General features: G+C 35.0%; 1 protein-coding gene and 1 long non-coding RNA gene across 3 annotated transcripts; one reads left to right on the top strand and one right to left on the bottom strand.

The window, feature by feature from the left end:
- The first annotated feature begins 670 nt into the window (after positions 1 to 670).
- On the top strand, positions 671 to 12,269 carry LOC120116035. The gene is made up of 3 exons (XR_005515522.1): positions 671 to 681; positions 11,223 to 11,227; positions 12,134 to 12,269. It is a non-coding gene; the product is annotated as an uncharacterized LOC120116035 (long non-coding RNA).
- Positions 9,964 to 12,156, bottom strand: LOC120116034 (glycerol-3-phosphate 2-O-acyltransferase 6-like). Of its 2 annotated transcripts, none has more exons than XM_039136611.1 (3): positions 11,488 to 12,156; positions 10,806 to 11,028; positions 9,964 to 10,640 (listed from the first exon to the last, which is right to left on the bottom strand). In XM_039136611.1, the coding sequence occupies exons 1-3, from the start codon at positions 12,112 to 12,114 to the stop codon at positions 9,976 to 9,978; spliced, it is 1,515 nt and encodes a 504-aa protein (XP_038992542.1). In that variant the 5' UTR covers positions 12,115 to 12,156; the 3' UTR covers positions 9,964 to 9,975. The 2 variants fall into 2 exon arrangements, with proteins under 2 accessions (XP_038992542.1, XP_038992541.1); XM_039136610.1 differs by having other exon boundaries at positions 9,964 to 10,686; positions 10,852 to 11,028; positions 11,488 to 12,146.
- Positions 12,270 to 27,859: the final 15,590 nt, after the last annotated feature.

The following is a 27,859-nucleotide window of genomic DNA, read 5'->3' as shown; positions in this document are numbered from 1 at the left end:
CAATCGACAACGTTGTTTGAAGGTGTTTCCCAGATGCTTTTCATGGACTTTGTGGTCTTCATTTGTACAGAAATCTAAAATCAAGGTCTGCTGGTATAAAAAATCACAAATGGACATACTGGAAGGTTGTAAAAGCTTATCGGGAAGTGGATTTTAATAAACATATAAATTGTTTAAGACTTGTTTTGCCTCAATTTGCTCAAACACTAGAAGATATCCGGTTTGAAAGATGGTCAATAGTACATCAACTTGGAGCAAGATATGATTTCATGACGTCTAATAGTGCATAATCAATCAACGCTCTATGTCGTCATTCCTGAAAATTACCCATTACTATGTTAATGGAGTTTTTTCGAGCTTCTATTCAACAGTGGTACTATAAGAAAAGAAACCATGCAGGTATTATTTCTTTAAATTCGTAACTTATCATATTTAATAGATTTTACTAAGTATTATTTATTTAAATTTACAGGAACATTGGAACGTCGTGTTACACCATGGACTGAAAAAAAGATAATGAAACGTGTTGTGAAATCAACGTCATTGAGAGTTGAACCATGTTCAAACACTTTGTTTGAACTATTGGATAATAACTTAAATGGGCTTGTCGATCTAAATGCAAAGACGTGGAGTTGTATGAAATGACAAACATCTGGTTATCCTTGTGGCCATGTTATAAAAGTTGCTCTTCATCTAAACCAAGATGATTCAAGCGCATACGCTATGGATTGCTACACTACATAAGTATATCGACAGACTTATGCCGAGATTGTCTACCCTATTCCACATCCTTCTGAGTGGGACATACCAGATAGCTTACAAACAGTTTTACCACCAGTCATGGACAGAAGGCTACCTGGTCGACCAAAAAATCATGATCGTGTACCGTTTAAGGGATCGACATGTAGTCGGTGCAAGGAAAATGATCACACAAGGTTGACCTGTGGATCACTAGTGCCATCAAAATCATCTTTTCCTCTACCAAAATATGGATCCTCATCAAATCCAAAGCTCATATGGTGCCAAGCAAAAGGAAATCAAAATCGCAATCAAAATCCCAATCACAACCGGCTTCACCTTTTGGGACTATTAACTTAGGTGATTTTTAAATGCAAACGCTGTATTATGTGTATTTTATGTGTGAATGCATACATTTTCAGTTAGACATGCATTAGTAACTTGAGTTTGAACATTGCTATGATATGTTCAGTTGTTATCACTTATCAGATTGTTGTCTGTTATCTTTTTGAAGGTTTTTCCCTTGAATTCGCAATGCGAAAGTCAAATTCGCGTTGCGATTGTTGCAAAAGTCAAAATCAAAACGCGAAAGTCAAATTCGCATTGCGATTGTTGCGAAAGTCAAATTCGCAACGCGAAAATCAAATTCGACACGCGAAAATAAAAATCGCAACGTGAATTTGACTTTTGCAACAACCGCCAACGCGAATTTGACTTTCGCGTTACGAATTTGACTTTCGCGTTGCGAATTTGATTTTCGCATTGCGAATTTCATTTTCTTAAAGGTGGTGTACCTTCAACAGGTCTTTTTTTGCCTTCAACATAATGCAGATTGAAATTAAACAACAAATCAATTAAACAAAAAAAATTCTTATTTACACTTGACAGCACATTGATACATCGATTAGCCCCAGACAGTACATCCAAATGCTCCTAAAAATAGGGAGCTTACATCCAAATACATCAATTTCACGCAACTCACTTGAAGGATTAACCTGCAGAAACGTTATGACCATGAGATTTTCTACACATCTAAAACCAACAAATATGAGCTGAAATTATTGAATTCTATGTACTTAACCAAACATTTTCAAACCAACAAAGAGTATATATGTTAACAACACTTGCTCAAACTTACCAATAACAAATGGTTGTTTATGCACACTTTCAGCACGCGGATGCAGGTAGGCAACGTCTCGCATATATCTCTCTAGCCATAAAATGCCGAAACCACAACCCTACTGCACCTCTATCTCTATCTGTGGGGAGGTAGAAACTGTTTACCTCCTCTCGTCATACGTTCCAAGCACATGCATACAAGAGAACCATAATCCCCTCTGGATTCCGACGTTTATTGTGGCTTTGTCTCATCTCTAATCATTGTAACTTTTATCTTATTTGGCTTCTTGTTTCCTGAATTAGTCCAATAATCAATCACATCCAAGTATTTAGCCAAATGATCGCTCCATCCCCAACAAATAATATCTTTCAAACCAGACAATGATATGTAATTCAACATGCTGTCATATACTATCGTCTTCAAGGATGGGAGCTGAAGCTCGACGAGAATCCATTGACGAGATTCCATAACAGGGATAAACACCTACAATCATAAATAATAATTCAATTGCGCACATCAAATAAAATTTATGAACACCTTTAAATATGCAAAAATAAATACTAACCTTATCGACCTCCCACTACGTAGGATAAATGATAGTTTTTGCATTACCCAACGCATATGAAGCGTCTTTCTGATCCTTCGAGTGAGCTGCGTGAAAAGACGAAGGCATAATAGTCCATCGCGTCTTTTTTATTTTCTTTAATTTCCTTATAATTAGAAGACGTGACACCCATGCATCAATATGTTGTTTTATAAAAAAAATACATATATTAGTGAATTTAATAAATTAAAAAAAATAATCAAAATCAATATAAGAAGAATATAAGACTTACCCCCCATTCGAAATAGTCATTCTCTTCAACCCCTAATAAAACACCCCACCAAAACCGCTCAAGAAACAAATGTATATTGTCGATTTTGCATATGTCAGTGTAGCACCCCTAGCTCCGCTCATGTAGATAAAAATCAACTGCAGTCTTAGCCCAAAGGGTATTATCCATAATTGTTTCCGATAATGTTCTCATCTCGTGCTGAGGAATGGTGCTAGCCGGTAACTGATACGAAAGCCAACTCTAATCCATCATATCGGGCATGAGAGAGGTTTATCAATATGTCGACATAGTATGTCATGTGAATCGGGCTCTTGAACGGTGGAAGGGGCCTCTTGAATGATGAGAGGGGCCTCTTGAACGATAAGAGGGGCCTCTTGAACGATGACAGATGAATCGGGCTTCTTCTTACGCAGTCTTAGAACTATTGGGGTGAAAGGAGACGTAATGGCACGTTCACGACGTCTGATGAGTAAACCCCGTCATGCAAGAAAAACCCAACGTAAAGCATCTACCTTATCGGGCCGCTAAAAATAAATTAATACATAAATCAGTAAATAAATAAATAAATAATGCCAAAAAATGTTATTTGCATTTTTAGTATAGTATTAAACAAACTTACCTCATTGCGTAGAGTATGAACCTCATTCTATAACGATGAAACAATCTCACGTAGAGCGGCTATCTCATCACGTAAAGTAGATACCTCACCACGTAAAGCACCATTGTCATCGCGTAAAACATCTACCTCACCACGTAAAGACCGTACCTCATCACGCCATGCACCATTATCGTCACGTAAAGTAGTGACCTCATCACGCAAAGCACTTACCTCATCACGTAACTCTCCTAACTCATCTCGTGGAGGTAGAGAACGGGGAGATAAATGTCGTGGCATCTTTGTCGGTCTCCTATCATGAGGTGATAGTGGAGAAGAGGCTCGATGATGTGATGGAATAGGTGATGGCTCTCGGTGTTGATGTGTATAATCGACTCGATCAGGTGATGTCTCTCGGTGTCGAGCTGTAGAATCGGCTCGATCAGGTGATGGCTCTCGAAGTGGGGGGTCCTCATCATCCGTCCCATCAAAAAAATGCCTACTAGCTTACTACCAATCAGTGGCAAGCTCAGTCTCTGTGGGTGTCAGCCTCTGTAATGGATAGTTTGCCTCCTAACAATATAAAAGCTCAAACAAAGTCAAACGTCTACTAGTAATAACTTGTTCATATATGGTAGTATTTGTGTTAACTTACATCATTCATCGTCTTATATGGTAGTAAATCTGCCCAATCCAACAGCCGAATCCTCCTCCAGGTAATAGCCCTAGGAATATCATTTGATTTTTTTTGGCATATGTCCGCATGCTGGGAAAATCCTCAAATATCCAAATATACAAACAATATAATACACAAACATTAATTTTAGTAATTGTTAAATAATTAATTATAATTTTGGAAACATTATATATAAATTCTTACCTTAAAGGCCCAAATAAAGCCTACCAAAGTGTATTTGGAACCATGGCCACGCAAACTACGACGGTCCTCAAAGGCATACGACAACTTTTTCCAGGTAGTTATCCATAGATATGAATCCCACAGAAACATGTTTCATGCATTTAGGTCCCCTACCAATAATATTAAATCCTCATAAATAAGTTGTCTGCCCTCTTTGCCTAAAAAGTCGGTATTCAAAAGTAATAAAAGGCATACTCGGACAATATCAAGGTCATCCATCCGAGTAAAACCATCTTGAAGAAGTAATATTTTCAAATCGTCGACGTGTAAACCGGGCTTCGCCTTTGCCAGCTCAGGATAAACCCGAAATAACCATGATGGGCGGGCGATATGACTAGTGAACCGATCTACTTCATCGTGTCGTCCGAAATGTAGACCAGTGATTAAGCAAAACTCCTCCCATCTAAAACAAGTATACGCCGGTGGAAAATGAAACCATATCTCTTCATCACCACGTTGTATCCTCTCGGGTAGATCGTTAGTCATGGTCTGAAGAAACAAATGGGTCAACATAGCATCTCCACCTGGATGTTGTACTTTCAGCCATTGCCCGAAACAAATATTCTCAAACAAATTTCTTTGTACAGGTGTAAGTGTCGACGCAATTGTAGTGGCTAGGCTTAATTTATTCCTTAAAGTCAATGAAGCCGAAAAAAATTCCTAACAAAAACAATAAACATACCAAGTTAGATATAGCAAAAACTAGAAATTATACACTATAAACAAACATGATATTAAACAGGAAAAATATAGCCAAATATGTTTCAAACTAGCACGGTATTCACCCAAGTCATTATTCTATCATAGTTCACAAAATGCATCAGATAACATTCCATAAGTAAGCACTTATATAAACATTTAAAAGGACAACATATAGGTTTAGTGCATGTTCAAGGACAACATAAAGAGTAGTACTTTATTCTTGAAACTTAAATTCGCAACACTGTGAAGTTAGTATTTGTCTTTGTTTTTTGGTTGAAGTAATGCAATTCATTCAAGTTTCAATTTGTAGAAGAAGAGTAGTTTTTGAAACTTAAATTCGCAACACGAAAATGAAATTCGCAATGCGAAACTAAAATCGTGTTGTGATTTTCATTTTCGCGTTGCGATTTTCGTGTTGCGAATTGAATTTTCAAAAACTATTCTTCTGCAAATTGAAACTTGAATGAATTGCATTACTTCAACCAAAAGACAAATACTAACATCACAGGGTTAAAGACTAAACAATTTAACAGTATTGGCAGCAACCGAATGAATTTACTAAGCAATCTAAGTGAAATGGTTAATCTATATATTGAAATTACCAGTAAATTTATCATCAATTTAAATATGAAAAATCTAATAATAATACAAAAATTTCAAAATAAAAATAATTAAAAAAACTAACCCTCGGTGGTTGATTTTCCATTTGTGGCCGTGAATGGTTGTGAGAGGGTGGCTCTGAGAGATGGAGATAGAGGGGGGTCACCGGATATGGGGACAGATGTCGCCGGAGATGGGGACGGATGTCGCCGTAGAGAGTGAGAGATAGAGATGGGACTGAGTTTTGATTTAGGGTTTTAGATTATTAGTTGCAATTATACTGTTTACATTTGTGTTGCGAAATTAATATTATGTTTCAAATTCGAAAATAAAATTCGCGTTGCGAAAATAAACGCGCTTTGCGAATTTGACTTCTGTGTTGTAAATTACAAATTCGCGTTGCGATTTACCGATTCGCGTTGCAAATTTGGAAAATCGCGTTGCGGAAAAGAAATTCGAGTTGCGAATTTCAAAACTGAGTTGCGAATCTGGGAAATTCGTGTTGCGAATTTGGAAACTATGTTGTGAAATTGGAGTTCACGTTGTGAATTTGAGATCGTGTTGCGAATTTGTTGGTCATTTTCGCAAATCCAAAAAAAGTTGGTTAAAATCGTATATTATAAGGCATTTTCGGTCACTGAAGTTATTTTCTCCTTTTTTAATTACCCAAATAATGCATCCAGGGAATTATTTCCCAGGATATGTCATTTTCTACAGTGAGCCATGAAGACGCATTGCAATCTCTGCGCCACCCTTGAAGACACCAAGATTTACAGGCGTCTTTGAGCCACAGTGAAGACACGTGGAAATCTTCGTGTTTTGGAGATGAAGACCCAAGGATTACTAGGCGTCTTCAAGTTATGAATACACCCCGCAAAGCTACACCATTATAGTCCGTGCACGGGGAAATCAAATTAGTACAACAGGGTCATGAAGGGTGAAATCAAATCAGTGTAGATGCCTCAGTGAAGGCAACCCTATATTTTGAACGAATATACCGATCACCAAACAACGATAATGACCAACTAAATAAACGTCCTTGATATCCCACTTGTTTTCTTTCACTGGTTTCTTCAACACTCACTTTTTTTATTCTCTTTCAACTCACTACAGTAAAAATGTTCTACATAGGTGTTTTTAGTGGTGTTTTGAGAGTAAACGTCACTAACTTTAAGTATATAGCGGCGTTTACATTCCAAACGCCACAAAATGGTAATTTTAGCGGCGTTTTTATACAAAACGTTGCGATAGAGTAGTACTTTAGCGGCATTTTTATACAAACACCGCAATAGGTTCATCCATAGTGGCATTTTTCAACAAACGTCGTGATAGAATAGTTTTTAGCGGTGTTTGTATAAAAACGCTGCAATAGAGTTTATCTATAGTGGAGTTTTTTCAACAAACGCCGCAATAGAGTAGTACTTTAGCGACATTTTTATACAAACACCACAATATGACTCCTATGACCGAATGAAGCTGTAGAAATTATGGTACATTGATTGGACTCAACATTTGAATTATGTTATATTTATATCTATAGTATGACATTTTTATTTTAAATAATTATTGAATAGATTATTAGGAAAAATTGAGTAATAAAAGGGCGAAGTATGAAGCTACAACTTCAAGTCATGGTATTGTTAATGCGGATGACATCGAAAATCAAGTTATTAATGAAGTTTTGTGTCCTGAAAGATATGGACGGGTTTACTGTCAAGGATCATTCGTTACTCCAACCAAATATTTTGGTTCCAGTTCATCTCAATACATGTCATCATAGAGTCAGTCTTCCTAAATAGAAGTTAGTTGTTTAAAACAACAGTTGGCTGAAATTGATCAAAAAGTTGCTCAAATGAAAATCGAAACTGAAACGAGGGAAGAAGATAGAGAAACAACATATCAGAAAAAATGTGAAGACTTTGAAAATCGACTTCAAGCTATGATGCAGATGATACGACAAAATCAACCCCAGATATGCCTATAAATGAACTGAACGTTCAGTGAACCGTTCATGAACCGTGCGGTGGGAAGTTCATTTATTTATTAAATGAACGAACATGAACAAGATTTTACGTTCGTTTAATTAAATGAACAAACACGAACAAAGGGCTCATTCGTTCATTTTTGTTCATTTATGTTCGTTCATTTATGTTCGAACAGATGACAAGTTGAATATTTTACGAAGATTATTTAAGTTGTTTGGATTTCAAGAAGATTGTTTTTGTTGAACAAATTAACTTTAAGACTTTATTATGTTCATATAGTTTATTTATGATTTATGTATGTTTTTTTCGTATTCAAACAAATTATCTCTAAAGTTGCAGTTTATTTTAATGATTTTTAAGTTGTTATTCTTGTTGTTTACTCTTTTTTACATTCATTTGTTGTGTTCGAATAAGTTTGTTTTTGTGTTTGTGTTGTTCGTTTACGTTCATTTATTATGTTCGTTTATGTTCATTCGTTTGTGTTCGTTTACGTTCGTTTATCATTTAAATGAATGAACATGAACAAACATGAACGAACATGAACAAGTTATATTCCTTAATGAACGAACATGAACAAAAAAAATTGTTCGTTTATGTTCGTTTATTTATTAAATGAACGAGCATGAACACCTTCGTTCGTGTGCGTTCGGTTCGTTTACAGGCCTAACCCCAGAGTCCACCATCTTAGGTGTTATGTTAGATATATGCTTTGTTTATTCTAGTTAACAATGTTGAACTACATTATATTTTTATATTAATGCAAACTTTAATTTATTATTATGGATTTCAAGTTAGTTGTTATGGATGTTAAGTTTGTTGCTATCGATGTCAAGTTTATTGGATAATGTTGCAAGTTAAAAATTTAAATTTGGGTAACAAAAGAGCATAAAACACCATATGAAAAATTAGTTTTATTTAGCGGCGTTTGTATAAAAAATGCCACTAAATACATACTCAATACCAGCGTTTTAGGAAAAAAAACGCCACTAAAGTTCTAGATCTTTTGCCGCGTTTATACAGAAAATGCCACTATAGCCATAGTCAATAGCGACGTTTTACATTCACAAATACTACAAAAAGAAAAGATGTATAGCGGCATTTCTCAACAATGCCGCTAATCATAACCTTTAGCAACGTTTGTAGAAAAAACACCGCTAAAAATCATAACCTTTAGTAGCGTTTGTCGTCCACAAACGCCGATATCTTTTACGACATTAGTTTTAGCAGCTCTTTTTGTTTCGCCAAAAGGGTTTTTAGTGGCGCTTAGAAACGTCGCTATATGACTGAAAAAACGCTGCTAAAAACTTGTTTTACTGTAGTGACTACACAACTTTTTTATGTCTTCACGGGTAAGCAAACAAACTATCCCCACCCCAATATATAATATTACAACCCTCACCAACCCAACAAAACCAAACAATTAATTCCCATTCATGTGCCAATTTTGCATGCATCACGGGCATGCTGCAAGCAACTGTGCTGCACGGACCCAGGCTTCACGGACTGCATGCATGAAGGCTACACGGGCGACAATGGTGCAGGTGCAGGCTTGAAGACGCATGGTAATCCCCGTGTCTTTATCTCGAAAACTCAGGGATTACACCACATCTTCACTATTGTTAGTTTTGGCTCAAAAACGCCTAGAAATCCCATCGTCTTCATCAGCTCGCGACGACTACACAACGTCTTCACGGTTTAATGTAGAAAATGGTCTATCCTTGGAAATAATTCCCCAGGTGTATTATTTAGGTAATTAAAAAATTAGGAAACATTATCCCGAAAATTTTGCTTGACAAAGATATTGATTAAATTGGACACATAGTAAATTTTGGAGTTCAAACTATGAAGCTTAAGGAACTTAAGGATTAGTAGCATGTTTTCTGAACATATAAGTGAACATGTTCCCGAAAGCTAAACAACCATGTTGTGAATACTAAACAAACCAAAAACGAATATCTTCAAAAATAAATAAACGAACATGAATACGATATTGAAAATTTAAACGTATGCAAAGCTAACATGAACACATTCAAAAATAAATAAACGAACTTGAACACGACCTTATTTGTTCAAGTCCGATTCATTTACACCACTACTATCAACAGGCTAAGTGGATATGATTAGCTGGCAATATATTTGACTTCGATAAATCACGTTAATTGCCAAAGGTGGTGTAAAAAATTTGCAGCTTCACACGGAGTGTTTAGTGTTTTAGATGCTCTCTCGAGATCGGTCGGAGGTTTGAAAGAATGAAGATTCAGATAAGGTTGCCGAGACCAGTGTCATATCTTTAGGCATTTTGGTTTAACGCATTAAACATTTGTATGTATCGAAACAGAAACAAAATATACATAATTAGCATCACAATCAATTTTTATTTGTTAAGACACAAAGTTAAAACATAATGGAAAACAAATATAGAGAACAATATAAATTAATTTGGCTCTGATATCTGATCCTTGTTGGTCTTTTTTTTTTCCTTAAGCCTTTTGCTTTTCTTGTTCTTTTTCCTTCTTCAACGGAACACGACCATCCGTTCCGGCAAGCATAGCATACTTGTCCTTCCTAGTCAAGTTGGTGCACTCGAACCCCAAAGTGCCACCGAGCACCCTTTGTATGTAGTTTGCAACTTCAATTGCAGGCTTTCCACCGTTGCAAGTCAGCTCTGCCGGCAGCTGGTTCAAGAATGTGATCTCGTAAGTCGGCATTGGGTTCATGAACACTAAGTAAGGATCCAACAATTTGTATCCCCGGACAGTTGTTCCGTGAAAAACCGATTGCCTTGCGTTGATAGCGACCGGCACGATTCTGTCAGTGAGTCCAGCAAACAATGCACTGAATCTCAGCAGAAATGGTTCTCTGCAGGTAGTCCCTTCGGGGCATATAACCAAGTCGCCTTCTTTTAGAAGGCGCTTGATGTTAGCTGCATCTTTCTCTCGTTCCCTCGATAAAGCGACGGCTCGAATGGGGGAAATAATCTCGGTGAACTTGCTGATACTGTAAGTAACACAACTGATTTTTCGGCCTAAGGCGACCGCCGTCACAACCGGGTCTAAAACCGTTCTATGGTTACAAACAAACAGGACACCACTTTGGCCTTTCTTAGGTGCAGGTGGAGGGGTACCCTTAACAATCAACTTGATGCCTAGGATCTTGTAGTTGTACCAAGCAATTCTCTCAGGCAAAGGGATGTTAAGATAGACCCTTTCACAACGGGTCTAAAACCGTTCTATGGTTACAAACAAAACAGGACCACTTTGGCCTTTCTTAGGTGCAGGTGGAGGGGTACCCTTAACAATCAACTTGATGCCTAGGATCTTGTAGTTGTACCAAGCAATTCTCTCAGGCAAAGGGATGTTAAGATAGACCCTTAGTAAAGAGAGGATGAAGCCAATAGGTAACCATAGAAAGGTCAATAGGGCAGCCAAGGGGGTTGGTCTTTGTACCAAACGTCCTTCATGAAATATAACAGGGCTTAGAAGCTTGGTTCTCGGTAATGGCTCGCATTTGGTTCTTGGCACCATGTATCCTTCCTGTATTGGGCAAACTTTATAAAAATTTTAAGGGAGACCAATTTATAAAATTTTATGGACGAAAACAAAATATAAATAGAAAATATAAAAAAACATCTAAATTATATGAGAATTTAAAATTTTTAGAAGGACCGACTGTCTCAGCCAATACTCTTCTGTCTATCCCTGATCACAAGGATAGTACCCACTAGTAGGGCGTGTAAAAGTTGATTCTAGTAAAAAAAAATGTCCTGGAAATTGTGAAATTGCATGTAGTGGTTGAGAATTAGGGAACCTTGTGGACCACTGATTTAAATTTTGTTAACTAAAAAGAGGCCCGCAAAAGTAAAGGAAAGACATAAGGGGACATTATACGGGTCATAAATGCTCCCACCAACCCCATTGTAAGGACAAAGATAATCTTATGTGTCTCAATTATGACAGGAAAAGAGGGTGTGGGAGTTAGTTAATGAAACGAACCTTGCATAATGACATGAAACGATGGTCAGTTTCTCTGTCTCCGATGCCTAAATCAGGCAAATCTGTGCCAAATTCCTTCAAGATGGCAGCCCTTTTGTGTTCACCAACGAGAACTCCCGGTTTAATGGTGAAACCGGTCGCCCTGCCTGATTTCGTCACGTTCAGCTCAGTTCCAATAACCTTGTCTGCACCTAAATACGTCTTCGCAAATGGTTCCACCATGATTCTAGGAGTTGCAGTAATAATGTATCTTCTCCCAAAGGAGCTGAAAACTCTCCAGGTCTTGGGATGAACATCGTCGGCATAAAACTTGGGCAACACCGACCTCGAAACGAGCTCGATGTCTCTTATTTTCAACCCAGCACAGGAGATGAAAACGAATGTGCTAATGGCTGCAGATTCGGATACGAACAAGTACGTAAAATACACGAACGGAACGGATGCTAAGAGGAGGAGTGCTCTTATAAGGCTGCCAGCTTCAAGAGCAATAAGCATGTAATAAGGGAAAGCACTTGGTGATACGAGAAGGGTTCCATCTAAATCTGCAGCAACGGTCTGATTCGACCTCCCCTCGGTGCTACATTTCGAAATAGAAGGAAAATTACACCGGCGTGCCCCCATGACCATAGGAAGAAAATCAGCAGAGGAAGAAAAAAGATGGCAATTGGCAATGATATTGTTGAAGCTGTTGGTTGGCTTTATGTAGCATGAACAAACTGTGGTTGAGACCAAGAAAACAACAAGGAAAGCCGATAGTTTTTCATTAAAAAAAGGGAAAACTTAATGAAAAAATCGAATAATGACTGTTTACAAAAATGAATATTATATATTTTACGTATAAATATGGGCAGTTGTGAAGGGTAGGGGTCAGAGTAGTTGGAGGTCTACACCAACACGCGCATTTCATTCAATTAGCCTACTTTTTAGTTTCCAGATGCCGGCCACGCCGCTTAATAAAATATTCGACCAATAATCGGTTGATCTAATGAGATGAAATATCAAATTCTTTAAATAAAGTCAATAATTCGAATTTTAACGTCGTAAATAGAAGAAAATTTGAGTTGGAAAAATTATCTCATTACATCTGTACACTACATTACTCGATAAGGATTAAGCGATAAATAAATAAGATATCAACTTTTTTTAAAAAAAAATATGCTCTTCTTGGCTCAAGTTGGAGTAAAAGGGCTCTTCTTTCGTGTGTGTTATAGCTAATTTTCTGATTACTTGTTTGACTTACGCACTCCATTTGCATAAACCAAGGAGAAAAATCTATGTTATTAAGTCACGGTGTATCAAAATTAGGTTGGAAAGTTAGCTATGTCTTGTCAAATTTCGGGTTATATAACACTAATTCAAGGGTAAATTACATATTTAGTCACCTAACTATTCATGCAGTTCCATTTTAGTATTCAAATTATTCTTTTTAAATCATACCTATCTTTACATTTTTGTTTTATTTTGGTCAGTCAATTGTTAAAAACTTAATAGAACTATTGACGTAATAATTTTTGAATGATTATTTGGTATTATCTTATTGTGACACATTAGCATCACCGTTAATTTGTTAACAACAAGTGACTAAAATGAAACGTTTAATATGATTCTAAAAAAACGAATGATCAAAAAAATTATACGAATAGTTGAACAACTAAATATGTAGTTTACCCTAAATTCAAAAATAGTAGAATAATTACAAACTCTTTTTATTGATTTCCATGTGGAATTTGAGCCTAGAAGAAAAGAAGCAAGCATTGATGGGATAACATGGGGAAAACTAAATGAAGTATAGCAGCTAATTTTTAGTGCAAAACATTTAATTCAATAGATCTGAAAGGAGAAAAAAAAATAAGTGGACACGGCTTCTGCACTTCAACCAGCTGGAGGTAGCTAAAATGGCTTAATATTTACTTCACTTTCCTCACCATTTGGAAGCACCATCAAAGCACACTCCCCCATCCCCGTCAAATTTAGTTTTAAATAAAATTAGATTTTAATATAATTCTACTCGTTGAAAATTATTCTGTGAATAAATTTATTTAATTAATTTCTTTTATAAAATAATAATTATTGATGGTCAAATATTTGATTTTTAAAATTGTGGGAATGAAATTATTTTTAAAAAATGTAACTCATTTGTAGTATATGTAATTTATGAGACTTGTAAGAATGTTGGAGTGTTTTGAGATACACATGATTTGGGTATATATATCAGGTTTGAAATACACGTGATATCATGTATTTATATTGTATTTTATCTCTATGTTTATGACAAGCATCGTAATTGTCTATCAAACAAGTTTTTTACTCAGATAAGTAAGCTTTAAAAGTAGAATAGGGAAGAAGGGGTCGACCCATAGGGATTCATAAATTTCTAATTTTGAATTGATTTGATATTGATCAGGAAGGATTGAAAACAATAAAAAATAGAAAAGAGGGTTAAGAATAATTAAATAAATTGAATAAAATAAAATAAATTAAATCAATAAAAACAAGATTTTGTTAGAAAAATTAATTATGATAAGAGATAGCATCTAGCTTCGCATTGCTTCAATCTGTCCGATCACTGAATAGGTTTTACTTCGGATACCTACCAATTATAGTACAAGACCCAACTCTTGTAACTTGCTATTCTCTTCGGTGAATTAATTTTCAAAGACAATCTTTGAAATTAATCCTTGTTTGGATTAACAACGACTTAACGTCAATTGCTTTAGGAACTGGAAAAGTGTTAGAATATCTGATAAATATTCTATAGTTGTACATATCTATTTTTGTAAAGGAGATAATCTTGTGAATATATGCCTTATTCTTTGCTAATTAGTTCCTAATTTCTAGACTTATAATACTCAATGTACAATGTATATATTCTGACGTTTCTAATTGAAATAAAGCACATTACAATCTTTCATGGTATCAGCCTTCTACGATCCAAAATCTCCCTAATAAACCACCTCTTTTTCCCCATCTTTTTCTTCTTCCGCTGCACTCTCAAATGGCCTCATCACCTAAGTTTCATCCCGCTCTCACTATAACCAATATTAAGTCCCTAATCCCTATCACATTGGATACAGAGCACGGTATGTATCATTTTAGGGTGGCCTTGTTCAAGGTTCTTGTTAGGGTTCATGATTTACATCACCACATTATCCCTCCTACGGAGAAAGAGGAAATCACTACCTATGTCGCATCCAAAGCCACCGACCCGACCTTATGGAAGTGTCTTGATGCTGCGGTACTCCAGTGGATTAATGGGACTAACTCCACGGACCTCCTTCATGTTATCTTGTTAAAGACGACACCGCTCAAAGTGCGTGGTCATGCCTCGAATCGATGTTTCAGGACAACAAGGCTTCTCGGGCTACCCACCTTGAAGAAGAACTTGCAGACCTTGATTTCGGCAATTTCTCGTCAATTAATAGCTATTGTAATCACATCAAATCCTTGGCCGATCGCCTTGTCGATGTTGATGCCCCTCTCTCCAACAGTAGATTGGTTCTCAAACTGACGACCGGGCTGCCTGAGGCCTATGTCGGAACGGTTAACATAATTCAAAACCAAGAACCGTTGCCCTCCTTTGAAAGTTGTCGATCTTGTCTCAAGCTTGCGGAGCGGACCATTAAGAATCGCTTGGCGAAGAAAAGAAGCTCCGGCAACCAAGCCGATCTTGTTGCAGACTCGGATTCCGGCACCTCTGCTTCATCACGTTCGACATCTAAGGGGAACAAACCAAAAAATCGAACACTAAGTCTTCTGGGAAGAACAAGAATGGAAATGGCTAAGTGGGCCAACAATAACATGGGCTTGTTCCATTCAATTGGCAGCAATAACCATGGGCCAGATGGGCACCTTGGTTGGCTCAGTGGCCCTGTAACACCCCCACCCTGTACCCGACCCGGATACGAGTTTGAGGTGTCACATTGACTTTTCAAACTTTGACTCTGGACAAAATTCAAAGAAAATTTAAAACTTACATTAAAATAAAAGTGATTTATCTACATAAATTGACCAATATAACCAAAATCGATCAGAGCATATTCAACTCAATCACTTAGTAAATGCCAACTATATTCAAATTAACCAAACACATTTAAATCATCTATTTTATGATCTGAAATTTTGTAAGGGAGATGGTGACCTGTCTTGCTCTTCTTTGCTTCTCTTCTCGCTTCTGTAACCTACGTGTGAAACAATCACATGCTAAGTCTATGACTTAGTGAGGAAATAAACATAAAATGTAACTATAACTTGTAATCATGCATGAACTATTGCTGCTATCACTCATACACTTATTCATGTAACAAATCCCTATAACACATATGCAATATATCATTACATGTAAGAACATATATACACACATATACTCATCATTTCCATCATTAGCCTCATTTCATTATCAATATCATTATTATTTATCTCACTTCGTACATATCCTCTTATACCTAGTATTTTAACCCACATTTGACTCATTTAATCATACAATCCACATATCATCATATAACTCATATAATACAATTCATAGCACAAAAGCATACAAATCACATGTAATATGTTTGTTGTTATTTCTTTATTAGCCCATGTATACATGTGAGAACTATAGATATGTGAGTCTATAGAGGTTGTGCACAAATGTTGTCACCACAGCTCGTATAAATGCACCTAAGTACCACGTAGATTTGCACCGAAGTGCCATATAAAATGTCCTTAAGGACCACGTAGAAAATTCCTTTAAGAATCATATATATATACAAAGGATCAAGTATGTGTCTCAATAGACATCACACATGTTCCAAGGAATACATATATGTCCCGAAGGACCGCGTACACCATCGACTCTTGGCATGCCAACTATACCCCTAGCTTTCATGACACATAACATGGGCATTATTATTTATGTCATTTCATATTCACACATTCATAACACTTATCTCTTATCACATGTCTGATCTCTTATAATCATGTAATCACATAGCTCATGTCATTTCTTGTGAAATCATACATATCATGTAAGACATATCAGACATGTACACACAAATCACTTCCATATAATTCACACGATTATTATCTCGTAGATCATATCACATTTTCATAATTTCACAATTCATTGTCATATATGGATATCATATTTGTACTTAATCACATAGATAATGTTATATAGCACTAAAATCCCACAGTTACTATTTCGTAGCTTATATATTGTTCTCTTATGCTTACATAGATCTTATAACATATATTGTAGCAACTAACATATATCACTTATATAAATTCATTTATATACAAATTTCTTATATTCTCTTAATTCAAGTTTACATTACTCCCTATGACTTCATAGATCTTTACCATGTAATTTCTATATCATAGCTCATAAGCACATCAATCTTTCTCATACAACTTATCTCTCTATGATTATCATTTATATACAAATCTCCTAATTGATATTCTATTTTCATATTGTCATATAAATCAATGCTAGTTAGTTTATCTCACTTTTCATTTAATACTATAACTAAATTATAATAGTTTCCATAAACTGACTCATGTAATTTATGTTTGCTATTATATCTTCATCTAAACTTTCGTTTCCATATAACCCATCATATATAATTTACACCTCATAACATATAATATGAACAAAGCATATAACATAATACAAACTTAATCATGCTTCTATTCATGCAAACATATAAAATATTGGAAACAGACTTATCACAAGTCTAATCCATATCATAATAGCACAATCTAATATATGCACTCACATTGGCCTCACTAAGTTCCAATCCACTTTTATGATTTCCTCTATTCGATCAATCTTAACTTGATAATCGTTCTGGAACTTTCATGTTCAATATCTACATAATCATACATTGATACATATCAATATTAATTGATATACTCTAAATCTATCATTCTTAGACAAAAATAAATGTATATTTCAATTTCCCCCTTGAAGTGCATCGATGCATTCTACAGTGTATCGATGCATCCCTTAACATGTGCATCGATGCATTAATTGCATTTGATGTTTCCATTTTTAAGGGGTGCATCGATGCACTTCCTGTGCATCGATACACACTGAACAATTTCTGGAAATTTACCCTTGATGCATCGGTACATGATGAATGTGTACCGATGCACACTAGCCCAAAAATCCAATTTATGCCCGAAAATCCACTCTTTTCAGCTTAATTACTTCATACATCCTCCCCTTTCTTATTCTTAACTTACATACTCATATTCAAACTCATTTTTATTCATTAATCACCTCTTTAACATCAAAATCCTATTCTCCATATGTAATTCAAGAATCATACTCAATTTCTAACATGTTCCAAATCAAATTTTATTACTTCATATCTCTTAATTAGATTGATGACAAGTCAAATTTAACTTCCAATTCTAGTTAAGAACTCTATTCCAAGATTTCATCCTAGAACCTCAAATCTTTAATCCCTCCTAACTCTATCATACTTTGATTTTAAGATAACGTAAGCTTTCCTTAAGCTTAATTATCATCTAATAATCAAAACACAATCTTAAATTTAACCAAAAACTCAATAATCAGAAAACTTACCTTTGGCTCTTAGATTTTTACGCGTGAAGGAAGAAGAAAGATGAAGAGAATTCTGGAAATCACTTTGTTTCCTCTTCCCTTCCACGTGTTAAATATATAATCATATTTAAATATTTTCCTTGCAAATGACCCTTTTGCCCTTCAATTCTCCTTATAATTACTAACATCTTTTAGGCAATATTTCAAAATAAATCATTGAACTATTTCATTCTTATACTTTAGTCACCAAATTCTGAAACTTTACAATTTAGTCACTAACCCGGTATTGTGGATGTTACAAATCTCCCCTCATTTTTAAGAAATTCATCCTCGAATTTTCATTGAACATCTTGATAAAACATATCTTCTAATGTTCTCATGTTGCTTCATTTATTTAATCTTTCTTGTCATCATCAGAAAACTTATTTTCAATCCTTTAACTTTTCAATTACCTTTTTCCTTTATACATTAATATCATATCGCTTATCATTTAAACAACAACCAGTAACTTCAATCCATTTATGTCTTTTCTCTCATTCGATTCTGCATTTCCTTTGACCTTTCAAAAATCCATATAATGTCACTCATTACATAGACAATAACATCCATTTTCATCACTCAACATCATAAATCCATCTCTAACTACCTTATAATAATAACCAAATTTGTTTTCCATCATCATTTAACCAAGAACACGACCTTAAATCTTCTTTAAATATGATTCAACATACACTTTAAAGAATCTTTTCCCATCACCTTGCACATTTTTCTTACTTTTATATCAAAATTATCATCTACACTTCCATATAACCTTTATCGTGTCTGATCCTTTAACTCAATCCCTTTCATTTCTTTATTTCATTCTTCCTTTATTTATTCCTTATACACAAATCATATATTTCCTTTCATGTTCACATACTCTTGTTTTATCACCTATACTCATCGCTATGTACCAAACTTCACTGCATCCTCATGACTTTGATAACCCATTTCTTATACAGAACTTCATTCTTTATCATTTCTTATATATGTATTTTCCTTGTTTAAGGTTCCATGCAAATACTTATCTATTTTTTTACATTATAGCTATCTGATCAGAATACACAACTATATTCTGATTCACATCATAATTGATTAACTCAACTTTATCTTTTCCTCCAATCTTATAACTCTATCACCTTTACTCTGATAGCTAATCAATAACATATGTTCAATCTATGGCACAAGCCTTAGTCAACCAATCATATACATCCTTTCCAATCGAAATTATCTCAAAATTAGTTTACTTAACTTATCAATTTCACCTCTATTCTCATACATCTTGAAATTTTCGTTATTCAAGCTCAACATCATAACTTCCTTTAATCATTCTGAGTTCTCTCCAGAACCTTAACACAATAACCACTTTTTGAAAAGGGAACCATTTCAACACCTATAACACTCCTTTTAATCTAGGCACCAGCCCTCTACACATCACTTGCATGCATCATTTTCATTTAAATTAGCTTCACAACCTTTCACTCTATTCATCAAACTTTACTCTTGTCCATACACATTACGATTTCCCTCTGTATCAAACTCATAAACTCTGGCTTCATATACCTTATACACTTGTCGCTGATGCACTTATCCTTGAACTCTTTAGTAATTCTAACCCAATCATTTGATATCTTAACGTCCTTATGGTGACATTTGCTCACCATATTCTATCTTATTCACTTTATAACAAAACTTCTACATATCACTTTTTTGATTCGAAATAGTGAAAACCTTTTATCACTATTCAGATACGATTTCAATTTTCTGAAATTAACCTTTGGTCTTACGAGGCACTTCCTGAGGTGTCCGCTTTTCATCATGCCTAGCCAGGGCAGGTGAATTGCTACCACCATCAGGTTTGCACCTATCGATTCACTTTGTCATTTCTTATAATCACATTTATATTGTATTCTATTAAACTTATTCTATCAGCAAGATAACATATTCCTTACAATTTCATATCAGAAATTTTCATTATTTTGTTGGCATGTACACATTATACGACACTCTAGACTCCGGTTTATGCCGAGAATCGACTAAACCGTAGCTCTGATACCATTAAATGTAACACCTTCACCCTGTACCCGACCCAGATACGATTTTGAGGTGTCACATTAACTTCTCAAACTTTGACTCTGGACAAAATTCAAAGAAAAATTTAAAATTTACATTAAAATAAAAACGATTTATCTACATAAATTGACCAAAATAACCAAAATCAATCAGAGCATATTCAACTCAATCACTTAGTACATGCCAACTATATTCAAATTAACCAAACACATTTAAATCATCTATTTTCTGATCTGAAATTTTGTAAGGGAGATACTGACCTGTCTTGCTCTTCTCGCTTTTGTAACCTACGTGTGAAATAATCACATATTAAGTCTATCACTTAGTGAGGCAATAAACATATAATGTAACTATAACTTGTAATCATGCATGAACTATTACTGTTATCACTCATACCCTTATTCATGTAATAAATCCCTATAACACATATGCAATATATCATTACATGTAAGAACATATATACACACATATACTCATCATTTCCATCATTAGCCTCATTTCATTATCAATATCATTATTATTTATCTCACTTCGTATATATCCTCTTATACCTAGTATTTTAACCCACATTTGACTCATTTAATCATACAATCTACATATCATCATATAACTCATATAATACAATTCATAGCACAAAAGCATACAAATCACATGTAATATGTTTGTTGTTATTTCTTTATTAGCCCATGTACACATGTGAGAACAATATATATGTGAGTCTATAGAGGTTGTGCACAAATGCTGTCACCACAGCTCGTATAAATGCACCTAAGTGCCACGTATAATTGCACTGAAGTATCGCGTAGATTTGCACCGAAGTGCCATATAAAATGTCCCTAAGGACCACATAGAAAATTCCTTAAGAATCGTATACATATACAAAAGATCAAGTATGTGTCTCAACAGACATCACACGTGTTCCAAGGAATACATATATGTCCCGAAGGACCGCGTAGACCCTCGACTCTTGGCATGCCAAGTATACCCCTAGCTCTTATGACACATAACATAGGCATTATTATTTATGTCACTTCATATTCACAAATTCATAACACTTATCTCTTATCGGATGTCTGATCTCTTATAATCATGTAATCACATAGCTCATGTCATTTCTTGTGAAATCTTACATATCATGTAAGACATATCAGACATGTACACACAAATCACTTCCATATAATTCACTTGATTTATTATCTCGTAGATCATATCACATTTTCATATAATTTCACAATTTCATTGTCATATATGGATATCACATTTGTACTTAATCACATAGATAATGTTATATAGCACTAAAATCCCACAGTTACTATTTCGTAGCTTATATATTGTTCTCTTATGCTTACATAGATCATATAACATATATTGTAGAATACTAACATATATCACTTATATAAATTTATTTATATACAAATTTCTTATATTCTCTTAATTCAAGTTTACATTACTCTTATAACCTTTTCCTATGACTTCATAGATCTTTACCATGTAATTTCTATATCATAGCTCATTTAAGCAGACCAATCTTTCTCATACAACTTATCTCTCATATGATTATCATTATTTATGTACAAATCTCCTAATTGATATTCCATTTTCATATTGTCCTATAAATCAATGCTAGTTAGTTTATCTCACTTTTCATTTAATACTATAAGTAAATTATAATAGTTTCCATAAACTTGACTCATGTAATTTATGTTTTGCTATTATATCCTCATCTAAACATATATTTACATGTTCATGATCACTTAACTTATTTTCTTTCTATGGTTATCACATACAACATTTACTATTATACATGATTCGTGACCTTATAACTTATTTCACATATTCATACATCTCATAAGGTTCACATATAGTTACATATTTTGTTTCCATATAACCCATATCATATAAATTCACACCTCATAACATATAATATGAACAAAGCAGATACACATAATACAAACTTAATCATGCTTCTATTCATGCAAACATATAAAATATTGGAAACATACTTATCACAAGTCTAATTTCCATGTAATAATATGCACAATCTAATAATATGCACTCACATTGGCCTCACTAAGTTCCAATCCACTTTTATGATTTCCTCTATTTCGATCAATCTTAACTTGATAATCGTTCTAGAACTTGTTCATGTTCGATATCTACATAATCATACATTGATACATATCAATATTTAATTGATATACTATAATCTATCATTTCTTAGACAAAAAGAAATATCTATTTCAATTTTCCCTTGAAGTGCATCGATGCATTCTACAGTGTATCGATGCATCCCTTAACATGAGCATCGATGCACTCCTTATGCATCGATGCATTAATTGCATTCGATGTTTCTATTTTTAAGGGATGCATCGATGCACTTCCTATGCATCGATACACACTGAACAATTTCTGGAAATTTACCCTTGATGCATCGGTACATGATGAATATGTACCGATGCACACTAGCCTAGAAATCCAATTTATGCCCGAAAATCCACTTTTTTCAGCTTAATTACTTCATACATCCTCCCATTTCTTATCCTTAACTTACATACTCATATTCAAACTCATTTTTTTTCATTAATCACCTCTTTAACATCAAAATCCTATTCTCCATATGTAATTCAAGAATCATACTCAATTTCTAACATGTTCCAAATCAAATTTTATTACTTCATATCTCTTAATTAGATTGATGACAAGTCAAATTTAACTTCCAATTATAGTTAAGAACTCTATTCCAAGATTTCATCCAGGAACCTCAAATCTTTAATCCCTCCTAACTCCATCATACTTTGATTTTAAGATAACGTAAGCTTTCCTTAAGCTTAGTTATCATCTAATAATCAAAACCCAATCTTAAATTTAACCAAAAACTCAATAATCAGAAAACTCACATTTGGCTCTTGGTTTTTACGCGTGAAGGAAGAAGAAAGATTAAGAGAATTCTGGAAACCACTTTGTTTCCTCTTCCCTTCCATGTGTTAAATATATAATCATATTTAAATATTTTCCTTGCAAATGACCCTTTTGCCCTTCAATTCACCTTATAATTTCTAACATCTTTTAGGAAATATTTCAAAATAAATCATTGAACTATTTTATTCTTCTACTTTAGTCACCAAATTCTGAAACTTTACAATTTAGTCACTAACCTGGTATTACGGATATTACAGGTCCAACCCTCCACCATGCCCGTACGCTGCTGCATCTTAGCCCCCAAAAACCAGTATTGCTCCTACTGCTGTGTCACGTCTTATTGGGCCTGGACTACTAGGCTCACGTCCTCAAGCCTATACTGTAGTAGCTCCATTCAGTCCAATATCTCCATACAATAGCTACGCTCTTACGGACATCGAGGCAGCGATGAATGCTCTATCCCACTCTCAGCCGGATGGAAATTTCTATATGGACACCGGCGCTACATCTCACATGACTTCGGACTAAGGTATATTTTCTTATTATTTCAATTCGAGCATTAAACATAATAACATTATTGTGGGCAGTGGACATCTAGTTCCAATTGTTGGTTACGGTAGTACTATTTTGCCTCGCCCTTACTCCCCGTTTCACTTGAACAATGTGTTACATGCTCCTAAATTGACTAAAAATTTAATATATGTCCGTAAATTCATCAAAGATAATTCAGTTTCCGTTGAATTTGATCCCCTTGGTTTTTCCGTTAATGACTTACAGGTGGGAGCCAGACTAGTGAGACGTGACAGTACCGGTGACCTTTATCCTCTATTCTCCATTAATCAAGCCACTCTTCCAGTCAATAATTCAGCTTTTACTACTATTTCATCTGATATTTATCATAACCGTCTAGGACATCCTGGTGATGTTGTTTTTAGGTCTCTTAAAAGTAAAAATTTTATTGATTGTAATAAGGCTTGTAAAACTTTTTGTTCATCTTGCCCTCTTGGGAAACTTTCTAAGTTACCGTTTTATGATTCTATGTCGTACATTGCTTCTCCTTTTGATATTATTCACACTGATCTTTGGACTTCGTGTAACATCCCAATTTAGGGGCTAAATTTAAGAAATTATAAAGTGGTGGATTTAATTTGGTATTTTGAAAGAAACAGTGGGTTAAATTGCAAAATTTTAAACTTGGCAGACCGTTTTATGAAATACAAGAAGTTCAGTGGCTAAACTCTTGGTTTAGCCATTTTTAATTATGAGATGATATATACCCCCAATCTCCCGTATGTTTCTGGAAATTTTTCCAGTTTTCCCTCTCCCGTCAACCCTCCTTCAAACTCCGATCTACTCGCCGTCCGACCTCCGATCGACGAGCCGAAACCACCATCGTGTTCGTTGTAAACCGAGGAACCAAACCCCTCAAACCTTTCGTCGTGAATCATCACCGTTCGTCGTGAATTTCAGTCGGAAGTATCGTCGGTAATAACTCAATTTTAGTTGGTTTTTCATCGATTCACGACGATCGGGTCATCCGTTTACGACACCTCCTGCACCATCGTGTTCCTTGCGCCGTTCTGAGTCCACCGGTGTCCTCCCTTTTCTCCGGTGGCGGCGGCGCGTGTGGAGGTGAAGTGATCAAAGTTTCTAATTCGTTGAAAATCGAGCTCTCCACTGTTCAAAAAATTGAACCGAGCTTTGTAAGTATCTCGAAATCGATTAAAATAATTTTTAGGAATTTTTCTGGGAATTTTCCGATATCAAGGCACTGTTCACTCACCCCCACGCGCCGCCACTGCGCGTGGGGAAGGAAAAATGTCCGGTTTGACCGGTTTTGTAACCCATTTGACCAGTTTGACCGGTTACAACCCGACCCGACCCGTTTACCCGACCCGACCTGTTGACCCGACCCGTTGACCCGACCTGTTGACCGTTGACCGGCGTTGACCACTGTTGACCAAAACTTTGACTGGCTTTGACCGGGCATTAAACGACCTTTGACTTTGACCGAGTATACCTATCCTGACATTTTTCGACGTTCCAAATCCGATTCTGCAGTCCGTTTCTCGAAATTCGAACCCGAAGGCCTCGAAATTGCTGGTCAAACCCGTTGACTTTGATTTGGACCGAAGATTCCAAATTTTCGAAAAGCCATATTTTATGCTTTCGACGTCCTGAATCCGAAGTCGGTTTTGCCAAATTCGAACCCGGTAAGCTGTTTTTGACTGATTTATCATCCGATTCAATCCGTTTTTCAGAATTAAGCTTCGTTTTTGATGTAATTTCTATTTATATGGATCCGAGGAAATATTGGAAGTTGAATTGAAGATCAAAGGTGTTCGAATGTAATTTTTTATGGTCGATCAATATTGGACGGAAATCGAGGTAATACTTTACTACCTCTTTATGCTTTATGGAACATGTTTATATTGATAAATGCATGAACAAGATAATGTTGGTCACTTTGGTGGAGTTGAATAATTTATACACTTGATATGATATGGTAGAAATTCTGTAACTAATTACGGATCGAATAACTTATATAAGAGATTGAGAAATTGTTAGATTAAATTACAAGTTTGTGATTAGTGATAAAGAAATCAGCCCTGTATCTGCAACTTATAATTTATTTCATCAAAGGTTAAATGTTAAAGGTACTTGGATGAGAAATTATGAGAATACTCTAGTAGGTTAAAATTACGAAAATACCCTTATGTTATAAAAAGATAAGATTTGAATATGAAAGTTAGATAAGAGGATTTTACAGACGTATTGATCTGATAAAATATTGATGTGCATAAGAAATGTTAGTTTTATTTGGAAATTATAGATAACCAATTTTTAATCCTATGAGAGTTTGTGAAGAATACTAGAAGTTTGTTAAGAGAACCGTTTCAAGATCAGAGAGTATTCAAGAAAGCAATTAATCATAGGATCTCTAAATTATATTATTTTCGTTAAGAGCTAATATCGAAATTATCTGGTTAAGAAATTATGGAAATGCCCTTAAGAGGTAGAATAGTCTGAGTTGACTCTGAATGAGAAAATACTTAGGGGATTCATACTTAACTCGATTAAGTACAAATTTAATTGTTAAGATCCTGACTTAGTGCAGGAAAATTCCTGATATTCCGTTTGTAAAATCTGAAAAGACACTTGACCCGTAAATATTCGAATAATGAGTAAATACTTGAAGAATAATTTATCGGGGGTATTCTGCTGTCAGAATTGTTCAAAAGGACTAAAGTAAATGATAAGATTGAATTAAATAATAAGACCGGATGGCAGGAAAAGATTGAAATACTGTAGATCTGTAAAATGACCAAAATACCCATCTAATGGAAATGACCCAAGAATATCACCAAGCTCAGGAATGATTGGATATTCTCAAGCTCTGAAATAAATGGAATAAAACTGAACACCAAAATTACCAAAATAACCTTATGGCCTAAACTAAGTAAATACCTTGGATTAATTAAGGAATCCAAATAAGCATAGATATTGGACTACCTTTAAAATTTATGGAACAAAACTTAAGTGAGCCGATCAACCTTAATAATAGGTCAGTACCTGAACGACATAGATATTACTTGAATGCATGTTCGTCTACTCAAGTTTAGCTCAACGATAATTTTGGAAGTATTCAGCTCAGCTCAACTCTAGATTGCATTCGGTACTAAGAATTGGATATTTGTTCGACAAATCAACCACGAAGACCAAACTGAACTGAATGGAAGTACAATATGTATCTGAAATTCAGAAACGTACGGAATTACTCTGGAAAATCCTGAAGTAACTGGAATAGACTTGAATGCTAAATGAACTAAGCAACCTCAAGCACTAAGGATTAAGTAAGTGATGTGAATGAGTCTGGAAACATTAATGAACTTACACATTGTACTGTTCTTCTGGATCATGAACTACAAATCAAGCACGTCAGTATTTCATGATATATTGGAAGCGTAAAATTAAAATAAAGACATTGGAAGATCTATTCAGTGATGATTCTGAAAATGATCTATGGATAAGAGTTTGTGGTACTAAAGAGTAAATACCCTGGAAGAACAATGAATTGATCAATCGACAAGCATTAATTTTAAGAGTTATTCATTTAAGAGTTGTTTGATAATCCGATCAATCGACATAGATTGTAAATGTCCTGAATCTTCATTTCTTCCTTACAGCTCAAGTCATATTCTGAATAATTGATGATTTTGTCAGTTATTGAACTCTTCCAATAGTGATTCTGAATTCCGATATTCTATCGACATACTGAATAATTGTGTTTCTCTGCCTGATACAGTACCTCTAAATAATACCTATAAACTCTAGTGTGTTCCCTAATTATATAAATATTTTATCTGATTTCTGAATTGAATTCTGTTCTGATACGTTACCTGAATTCTGTTCTGATTCTGATCTGGATTCTGTTCTGATATCTGATATGAATTCTGTTTTGATTTCTGATATCTCCGTTTACCGACAGAGAAATGTTTTATCTGGGGGGTTTATTGTTAGAGGAAGATTATTGCAGGCTCCTTGGCTGTGTGCTCAGGGCCTTACTGTTACTGGTTGTGCGGGGTGTATGGTTCCGGGGAACCTACACAAATAGATTGTGAAAGGATGGGGGTGTATATATATATATGCTTTAAAAAAATATGTATCTTTTTACTGGTTTTATGGGAACACACTAGATAACCTATTCTGATCTCCTGAACTTAGTCATCCGAAATATTTGTCTGAACTGAAAGCTCATTGTCCGTTACCATCTGAAATATCAGTAGGATT

Source organism: Hibiscus syriacus, unplaced genomic scaffold, assembly GCF_006381635.1.
Source record: "Hibiscus syriacus cultivar Baekdansim isolate YM2019G1 unplaced genomic scaffold, ASM638163v2 tig00110280_pilon, whole genome shotgun sequence".
In the NCBI taxonomy this organism is placed as follows: domain Eukaryota; kingdom Viridiplantae; phylum Streptophyta; class Magnoliopsida; order Malvales; family Malvaceae; genus Hibiscus; species Hibiscus syriacus.
The sequence above is the reverse complement of the archived record's forward strand: the minus strand, read 5'-3'. Positions and strand labels throughout refer to the sequence as shown.

Bases quoted from the DNA above. Each gene is read 5' to 3' on its own strand.
- LOC120116034 (XM_039136611.1), bottom strand. From the start codon at position 12,114: ATGGTCATGGGGGCACGCCGGTGTAATTTTCCTTCTATTTCGAAATGT. The intron at 11,029-11,487 runs GTTCGTTTCATT...TGCCCAATACAG, and splicing joins GTTTCATGTCATTATGCAAG to GAAGGATACATGGTGCCAAG. The intron at 10,641-10,805 runs GCATCAAGTTGA...ACAAGATCCTAG, and splicing joins GTACAACTACAAGATCCTAG to GCATCAAGTTGATTGTTAAG.